The 9,599-nt window shown below is 37.8% G+C and overlaps 1 protein-coding gene across 1 annotated transcript in view; it reads right to left on the reverse strand.

Moving 5' to 3' along the window:
- Positions 1-9,599, reverse strand: part of NAA25 (N-alpha-acetyltransferase 25, NatB auxiliary subunit) — a 77,971-nt gene that overhangs the window by 58,092 nt on the left and 10,280 nt on the right. The window contains exons 2-4 of the mRNA XM_045296691.1: positions 6,821-6,906; positions 5,807-5,945; positions 3,286-3,404 (exon numbers count right to left, since the gene is read on the reverse strand). Coding sequence (XP_045152626.1) covers positions 3,286-3,404; positions 5,807-5,945; positions 6,821-6,906 — 344 coding nt within the window. The remainder of the gene's footprint in view (positions 1-3,285; positions 3,405-5,806; positions 5,946-6,820; positions 6,907-9,599) is intronic.

The following is a 9,599-nucleotide window of genomic DNA, read 5'->3' on the forward strand; positions in this document are numbered from 1 at the left end:
GGCAGGCGCCGCCACACAGCTCACTGTTGGCCGCAGTGCAGCCGAAGCAGACAGGAAGTACGAGGTCTCTTTTAATAAAACAATAAACAATAAATGTGTACCGTATTCTTTTCAATGGAAAAATAAGTCATCCCCTGAAAATAAGACCTAGCACAGCTTTGGGAGCAAAACTTAATATAAGACACTCTCTTATTTTTGGGGAAACAGGGTAGTAAGAGTCTTTGAAGAGACAGACCAGGTTAAAAGGGGGGATGCGTTATGAGACCTAAAAGACTATGGCGATAGGATCAAAATGATCTAGAGTCAAAATGGTTAAACAGGGTGTGTCTAATTCATCAAAGGTTTGATGATGGACGAGTTTGAAAAACATGGCTCTGAAGTTAGTGTAAGCTCGAAAACTCAGAGAATGGAAATGTAATTTACAGAAAAACCAATGTCCAGTCACCATATAAATAACCAGCGATGCTTTACCACACTGGATTAGTACCACGATGTACCCGATGGTAGGCATGCATTCTGAGGCTAGAATGTTTTCTGATTCTCAAGCCTCCTCCCTCTTGCCTCTGTCAGTTTATGTAATCGTTCATTTGTTTAATAAATATTTATTGTACAGATACTATTCTAAGCACTGGGGATTCAGCAGTGAACAAAATAAAAAAAAAGCCACTGCCCTGTCCCCCCAAAGAAACAAGACACTAAATTTATGAAGTACCTATTACCTAAGAATGATATGCCATTTTAAAAATAAGTAGGTAGGTGTATAGCTAAGGAATTTTAATTCTCTTAGGCAGCAACAAATGCAGTATAAAAAAAAGTACAATTTCTGTCCTAAAGTATTTAACACCAACACTCCATTTCTCCAGCACATTATTAGAAGAAAATAATGCAAAATCAAGTTAGGACTAAGACATATGAAAGAAGTGTAACTGCTAAAACCGTATCAATGCAATGCTCCCCCTCCAAAAAAAAAGAAAACAAGATGCAATTTTGCATATCAAACTCTGGGCATAAAAAAACCTAAATGATATAAAAATGGAAATTAGCCTGAGGTTCAAATGGTAGGTTATTTTTCCTTTTTTCCAAAATTTCTCAATATTGCTATTATAGGAACCTTCTATTCTTGTTATTTTATGTAGCTCTATAAAAGTTTTTATATATACATGAAAAGTTTTATTTGGGGATCATAAAATTAATAACATGCCTATATATTTTTTTAAAACAGAAAACCTATTAAGATGAAAGAAAATTATCCATAGCCCCCTACCGTATTAACATTTTGGCATCTATCCTAGAGACATAGTCTTTTTATGACCCGTTTTTCTCAATTAACAAGAGAAAGATGAGGCTGCCTGCTCCCATAAAGATTTATAGCTTCTGAAACCTTATACCAAAAAAAGAAAGAGACCTTATGGAGGGTCACTCTGACTCAGAATGGAGTCAGTGGCAATGGGAGCTTTCTCAGTTAGCACTGTGTTTTGGGAACATCTTTCTGTGTCAACAAATAAAAGCACATCATTTAGAAGAATGGGACATACAGTACAGATGTACCATCATTTCTTTAACTCTGTATCACGGAGAGCCCTGGTGATGTATTATGAGTTGGGCTCCTAACCACAAGATGAGTAGTTCGAAACCACCAGCTGCTCCTCAGGAGAAAGATGAGGCTTCTATTCCCATAAAGATTTATAGTCTTGAAAACCCACAGAGGCAGTTCAACTCTGTCCTATATAGTTACTATGAACCAGAATCAACTCGATGATGGTGAGTGGGTTATTTCTTTTTATCCCTATCAATGGTCATTTAGTAATATATTTTGCTTAAAACACATCAAAATTAAATTTATGACTTACATGTACACATTAATGATAACAATTTTTAAAAATACATCTAGTTTACATTTTAAAAGGTTTTCATACCCAAGGAAACACTGGAAGTTACCAAAGGGGGTAGGGGCAAGGGAGGGAAGATGAAGTAATGCTCACTTGGGTGAAGAGGAAGCTAGTAAGCCACAAGGGGGTGAAGTCAAAGGAGGGATGGCGGATGCAGTAAGCTACTAGGGGGGGTTGATAATTAGTTTAAGTTGCTAAATACAAAACTGATGATCTGAAATGTAAACTGCCACCTAATTCATAATAAAAATTCTTTTAAAAAAGTATCTCTGAATGATTATACTAAGACATACACCACCAGCAAATACATTAATGCTAAAAATTGCTGAAGAAATACATATGAAAGGAAAAATTCTTCTAGTTTGCAAACTTGCCTAAGGAAATATAAATGCTGCTTTTAAGAAGAAAAAATTTATATTAATAAAGAGTACTGGCTGCCCTGCCGAAATTATCTGTTGCAGTATGTTAAGCAGAATAAGATAAAGTGGAAACCCAAGTAAGCAGGCTTTGCTTGTACAGACACAAAGCATTCAGATGTGTGATGTTTGTGTCTGTGCTACACTGTGTGGGTTTCATTTCTCTAGAATCCCTGTCAGCTATTGCATGCACTAGCACAAATGAGGCTCACAAGGCTCAGTCACTTGGACACAAAACCCACTGCAGCTCCTCAATTCCATCAGACCACCTTAAAAAAAAGTGCCCCTGGCAAATAGGCCACCTCAGGTAAAAATACAACCTCATAGGCAAGGGGATTTCTCCCTCACTGATCTCAAACTCTCAGTAGGTCACAAATAGTTAAATACACACATGAAACGTAAATTCATTACTTGTATTTGTTACCTTTTCTAGATAATCTGTTCATTTGTGCCTTGGGATTTCTGCCCAAAGTCTGATTCAGATGACAATAGAAAAGCTGATTTACCAGAACTGAACAAAACAGACCGTGAGGCCACAGAAGGACAATCAGCTTTTTACCACAGACAAGGCTTAAGTAACTTGAATAATAGTTCATTTTTAAAATACCACAAGGAAATATATAGGGACAATAACCAGATTAACAGTTTCTTAAGGTTATGGCAGGGGAGATTGGGGAGATGGGGACTTAATAACAATTGAGTTAAAAAACAAGAGTAAAAATATGAAGAAAATATTCTAAAACTGATCGTGCTAACAATTGCACAACTCAAGTACATTCAAACCACTGAATAGTATGGAACATGAATTAAACAGCTAAAACAATAAAATAAAATAAAATACACAATGAAAATAATGGGCTATTCTCCACACACAAACACAGTTCTACAGGCACCCCGCTACAGCCGCTACAGTTAAATCACAACAGGGACTTTTCTAACAGTAAATCCAACAGCCCAGGAGGTTTGGGGGATGGAGTTACCTGCTGCATTTTCTTGTATTCGCCGACTCTGGCATAGGCCATGAAGAGGTGAGAGTGATACTCCTCACTGTTGGGAACTTTCTTCACAGCTGCCTCATAAAGTTTTGTAACTAACTCCGCTAAGATAAAGAGAAGATTGGAGTTATACTTTAGTAATCAAAGAAGTCCTGATAGTATTCCATTTCTTTGGTTAAAAACAGATGTCTCTTACTTATCATTAAGGAAGAAACATATTCTTTGCTTCGTTTAATCCATTCTCTTCTCTTAGGTAGATGTTGTTACAGTGAAGTCTCCCCCATCATGTGTATGAACCCTCAAGGGCCTGGCCTGTCTCCTTCCAGACTCGTTCCCCAGTCACACAGTACACTATTTGTAGTCCTGCCAGATTCCTTGTGCTCGTTCATCCCTTTGCACTGATCCCTCTCTTTCCTACTCAGTAAACATCATCCAAGACCCAATTTAAGTGCAATCCACCTTCAAGACCTTCCCTGAACTCCACCCTGTCCCTTTACCTTGATTGGATGACAACCTCTCAGATATCTTTGAATCTTTTAAATAACCAGTACAGCATTTCTAATACATAATGTGGTATACTGTCTACTGATCTATTTCACATAGACTACGGACCACGGGAAGGTAGAAATAGTAACTTTCATTCTTGACTCTGATATAATATTTGTTGCAGAGAAGCATGTCAATCAACATTTGTGGAATAATGATTAAAAAAACATACAAACTGAGTGGAGAACCCAAATCTTAAATCAACTGAACTATATAAAATTTTATACCAGGTTGACAAAATTTTTTAAAGCTAAAAACATCAAGTGTAAAAAAGAAATAAATAAAAATAAAACTTTGAAATGTCAAGTGTTTTTTGTTTTGTTTTTCAAGTGCTTACTGACAAGGATGCAGAGCAGTTGGAACTCACACACTGCTGCTAAGATAGTAAACTTAGAAAACATGCTGGCAGTTCCTTCTTTATTTTTTTATAGCTGATCAGACATACACAAAACTACAAATTGCTAGATTATGACATAATCACGCAATGAAATAGTTCATGGCAGTGAAAATAAATTAACTACAGCTACTGGGTATTCCATCGATCACCTACTCATTTGTTGTACTGTGGTGGCTTGCACATTGTTATGATGCTTGTATTTCAAATACCTGGTAGGCAGGTTTCAGCAGAGTTCCCAGACCAAGACAGGCTAGGAAGAAGGCCTGGCAATCTACTTCCAAAAATTAACCAATGAAAACCTTATGGATCAGAACAGAAATAATCTCACTGGACTCAAACTTTCAGCCAACTCTGTCATGAACGTAATGGCCCAGACCAGGCACCGTTTCTTTCTGCTGTACACATGGCACCATGAGATGCAGCCTACTTGACAGCAACCAACGGCAATATTTGGATAGCACACGAAAAGAGCAAGTCACGAAATACATAGTACAAACCACACATATATAAAGTTCAAAAATAAGTAACACTAAATAATGCATCACTTAAAGACACAAGAGGGCTAGCAGGCCTTGTTTGGTTTTGTTAGTGTTTTTTATGCTAGAGGACTAAAATAAAAATCCTAAATAAAGAATCCTATCCTGGGGGCAAAGGGAAAATGAGACCAACCAGAAAACTCAGGGAGCCTTTCCCACTCTGACAAGGAAGGCTTTGTTTCTTAAGGCACATGGTAAATTCATGTGTTCATTACCACACATCATAAATTATCTTCATAATATTTAATATAAAAAGGAGTCCCTGGGTGACAAAATCAGTTGAGTGCTTAACTACTAAATGAAAGATTGACAGTTCAAATTACCCAGAAGTACCTGTTAGAAAGTCCTGACAACTTGCTTCCAAAGTTCACAGCCCCCAAACCCGTCAGGCATATACTTCCACTCTGCACACAAGGGGCTGCCAGGATTCAGAATCAACTCAATAGCAACTGGCTTGCTTTTGGTATTGTGAAAATGTTATGTATAAGATAATATTTGTGGAAACCTTTATTTAAAGCAATATCTTGTTTGCAGATGAAATGATAGGCTATCTAAGACAGGCACTGAAATAATCTAGTACAGGGAGGAGCATAAAAGAAAACTGATCATGTGTTAGTAATAGTGGAAGGGAGGCATGGGTACAATGAGATTTTTTTTTTAAACAAATGAGATTTTAAAAGAATTTTCTCCACTTTGTTTTATGCTTAAATTATCCCATGATAAGCACATTTACTTCGCATATCAAAATGTCACTATTAACTCAATTTAATCAGCATTCCAATTCAAAGATCGAAAATATGTAAATGTTTTGTCTGTCTCTAATCTTCATAAACCGAGTCACTGCTTAGTCTCCCTGTTTCCACCCCCACAAATCAAGAAAGCTAACAACAGGCAACCCAAGCCAACCACACCCACTGGTACTCTGCGGTTCTGACTCTAAAAGCAACCAAAAATTCAATCAAAACTATCATCCAAAAAAACCCTTAAGAAACGAGACTTTTTAAAAAACAGGAAGAGAGCAACATACGCCGGTGCATCTCCCGGTAAAGAATTGTCAGCGCCTGTAGCGAGTTGTCATCTGTAGGCTCAAGGGCTGCCACCTCCTGTGCCAAGGTGAATGCTTCTTCTTGCTTTCCAGTTCTCTGCAAACCAATTGCCTTTAGAACCTGACGTGACGGGGAGAAAATTTTGTTTTAAAAGGGCAAACATGAAACTATGATCCTAAGAAAGCCAATTTGAGAACATAGATTTTAAGATATGCATGTGTTGCTAATCAACTAAACCATAGGTTCCCAAACTTCCGTGACCTAATGCCTCCTTTTTAGAAAAAAAAAAAAATGTATTCACTGCCCCTCTGGCAACTAAAAACTTGTACTATAGCCCATAATCCAGAACACAGTGGTATCTCCTTTTACATCCCCTCTGAATAGTTCAAGCACCCACCCACCCCCACCCCTCCAGGGGAAGTGCAACTTTGGCTAGCAAAGAACTACACCAATTTTTTACTAAAAATACAAGTGAATCAAGATTCTTTCCCACTGTTGTTAAACAAGAGAATGCACAACAATGCTTAAACTCAAAAACCAACCTACTGCCCTCTGGTCCATTCCGACTCCCCACCACCCTGTCAGACAGAGTAGGACTGCCCCTTGGGGGTTTCAGAAACTAAGTCTTCCTAGGAGTAGAAAGCCTCATCTCTTTCCTTTGACAACAATGCCCACCGCCAGTTAAATTAGATAAGTAATGTCAAAGAAATAAAAGCTAGCATTAAAAAACACACACAAAACATTTATACAGCTTTTAAAGTGACTGAGCAGATACAAAGGAGCTTCAAAAAGTTCATGGGAAAATAGAATTGAAGGATAATGGATTTTTCCCACAAACTTTTTGATGCCTCATCATAAAGGGCCTGAAAAGTCCTGTGTAAAAATACACAATGGTCATTGAAGAAATGAACTAAAAACCTTTTCCCGTTCAAGTAAAAGAACTACAATACATAATCCACAAAACCTAAATAACTTGTGGGCAATGGAACTTGTACCTTAGCACAATGAAGATCCTTATGTTTCTTCAATAGTTTATCTGCTTGCTGAATTGCCATTTTATTATTACCATTATCAAGATAATCTGTAAAAAAAAACAAAAAAAACATGTTAGTCATTCTATTCCTTCAACAACAAACATGAAAAAGAACACAATTTCAAGTTCTCACAGACTCTAGCCAGACTTTCCAGAGCCATGGAAGATGGATGAGTCCCTGAAGGTACTGCCCTGAAACAATCTTTAAGCCATACACCAAGAATGTTCCCTGAAGTCTATTTAAGAACAAACAACAGTTTAGCTTAACTATAAAAATGGCCCCCCTTGAGCATTACACTCCTTTAAGAACTACCTACCGGTACATGGGATGAAACTAGCAACTGCAATGGGAAAAATTAGATAAAAACTTAAATAGGAACCTTAGGAGGCAGTGAGTTTATGTTAATGATAGAGGAACAACTCAGAAAATGAGGTGACAATGGATGCACAACCAGAAGAATTTACTCAATGTTACTATTTTGAACATGTAGAAACTGTTGAATTGGTGTGTTTTGTATGTATAGCCTCAGAAACAACAGCAACAAAAATTAAAGAAAACAAAACCCACAAGCTGGTATTGGAGACTTCAAAAGGTACCTCAACTCAGACTAAAAAACATAACAGACCTGATGGCCCAACCTGACAGTCCTAAAGTCATCTCTCAGGCACAAACAATATAACAGGTCATATTAAACCATACTTATAGCACTCCAATAGGATGCAGTAGAACTGCCTATTACGGTTTCAGAGGTTATAAATCTTTATGGAAGCAGCTCTGGCTGGCAATTCTGAACCACTGAGTGCTTCACTTTACTGGTTATATTAGTTCTACTCTGTCCTATAAGGTCAGTATGGGTTTAATGACGATTCAATACTATAGATACAGGTATGTCATGCCTAACTATCACAATGTATCCTGTGAAACAGGGTGCTGTGTGATTAGGATGTTGTGCAAACACTATTAAAATCTTGTGGAAGCCCACTTCCAGCTGGCCTCATCATCACTGCTGCTAGAGCTACTGGCAGAGACCAAGGGGATGGCCAATGCCACCCCACATGAGCCAAAGGAGCAGCCATCACCTAGCAGCCACCCCCTGCTAGCCAAAGTCCAAGAGGCAAGAGTCCGGGTTGGCGGGCACCTTTCAAATCAGTGAGGGGAAATAATAAAAGGAGAAGTGCTGCCCTCTAAAAACAAACAAACAAACAACCCTGATGGGACCAAGGACATATGTACAGTCTGACACTGTCCAAAATGGATGTGAAACAATGCATACCTATATACAGAGGATAGACAATAATGGTTTTTATATAAGGAAAACAACAGGGTTAAAAAAACAAAAAGGACAGGGTTGAGTCACAACATTAAAAGTGAAAATAGTCGTGAAACTATGCTACAGGACAATGACATGTAACCGCATAATTCGTGACATCAACAAAGGGGGCAGGAGAGGAAGAGCACAGCTACAAAATCTCTTGTGACACTAAAATGACGTTGGTGCCAGTTTATCCCAGTGTTATAAACACAAGTCCTTAAATGCAATATTCATGCTAACCACTAAAAACATACATAGAACACATTCATACAAAAGGAAATCCAAAAATCCTACTGTAATAAACCAATAAAACACAAAAGCAAGCAATACAAAGAAGGCTTGAGACATATATAAAACACAAAATAGCATCAGTTACTTCAGTAAGTATAGTGAATGTAAATGGACTAATGTTCCCATCAAAAGGCAAAGTAGCAGAATGCTGTTTACAAGAGACACACCTTAAACCCAAAGACACAAACAGGTAGAAGGGGAAAGGTTAAAAAAATAAAGCCTATGCAAAAAATGGCTAAGAGAGTTAGACCAATCTTAATATCAAATGAAGTAGACGTAGAGGTAATCTGTTGGAAGATATAAAGATGGACTTTATACAGTAGAAAAAAGATTAATTAATCAAGAAGATTTAAATACATATGCACCCAATATTGGAGCATCGAAACATATAAAGCAAACACTGATAGAATTGAAGGGAGACGGCCAACCATGTTTATGTGACAGTCTTCTTTAACCTCCCCTGCCCTTTTTAATATTATGTATCCCAGCAAACCCTGGAACACCATTAGGACCTCATGGTAATGGTCTCCCTCATCCAGATGATATGGCTCTGTGGTTGTCTTGTCCCGATTCTGTTTAAGACTTAATAAATGTTCTCTTTATTAAAAAAAATTTTGGAGGGCAAAATTAAGGCATTTTATACAGTAAAAGACTCAGAAACTACCTGTGAAAGTTCCCTAAAAGGGTTCATTGAAGAGGGGAGCAAATGGAATAAAAGAAGTAATAGTTGAGGGGAGAAATACAGTAACATTAGTAATCATTAAGAGTTCAAGACACCACTTTCAAACTATAGACAGAACATCTAAGAAGATCAACAAAGGACCTGACTGACACTAGACCCAATGAGACTTAGCAAATCCATAGACCACTCCCTCCCTCCAAAAGCAGCACAGTATACATTCTACTCCACACAAGCATCCAGTGAACATGGATGATTCTCCAGGACAGACCACATTTTAGGTCACAAGCAAGTACTGATAAATCCACAAGATTCAAATCATACAACAACATATGGTGCTGAGATGGAAATCCACTCAGTAGCAGTGGTCTCAGTTTGGTTTTTGGAGTCCAGGGACCGCACTAACTCCTGGCTCTTCTCTCTTGATGAGAGTAAGATTCCTTGTTCCCGCTTCTGAG

Source organism: Echinops telfairi, unplaced genomic scaffold (assembly GCF_000313985.2).
Source record: "Echinops telfairi isolate 266 unplaced genomic scaffold, ASM31398v2 ScPeMD7_7412;HRSCAF=8450, whole genome shotgun sequence".
NCBI lineage: Eukaryota > Metazoa > Chordata > Mammalia > Afrosoricida > Tenrecidae > Echinops > Echinops telfairi.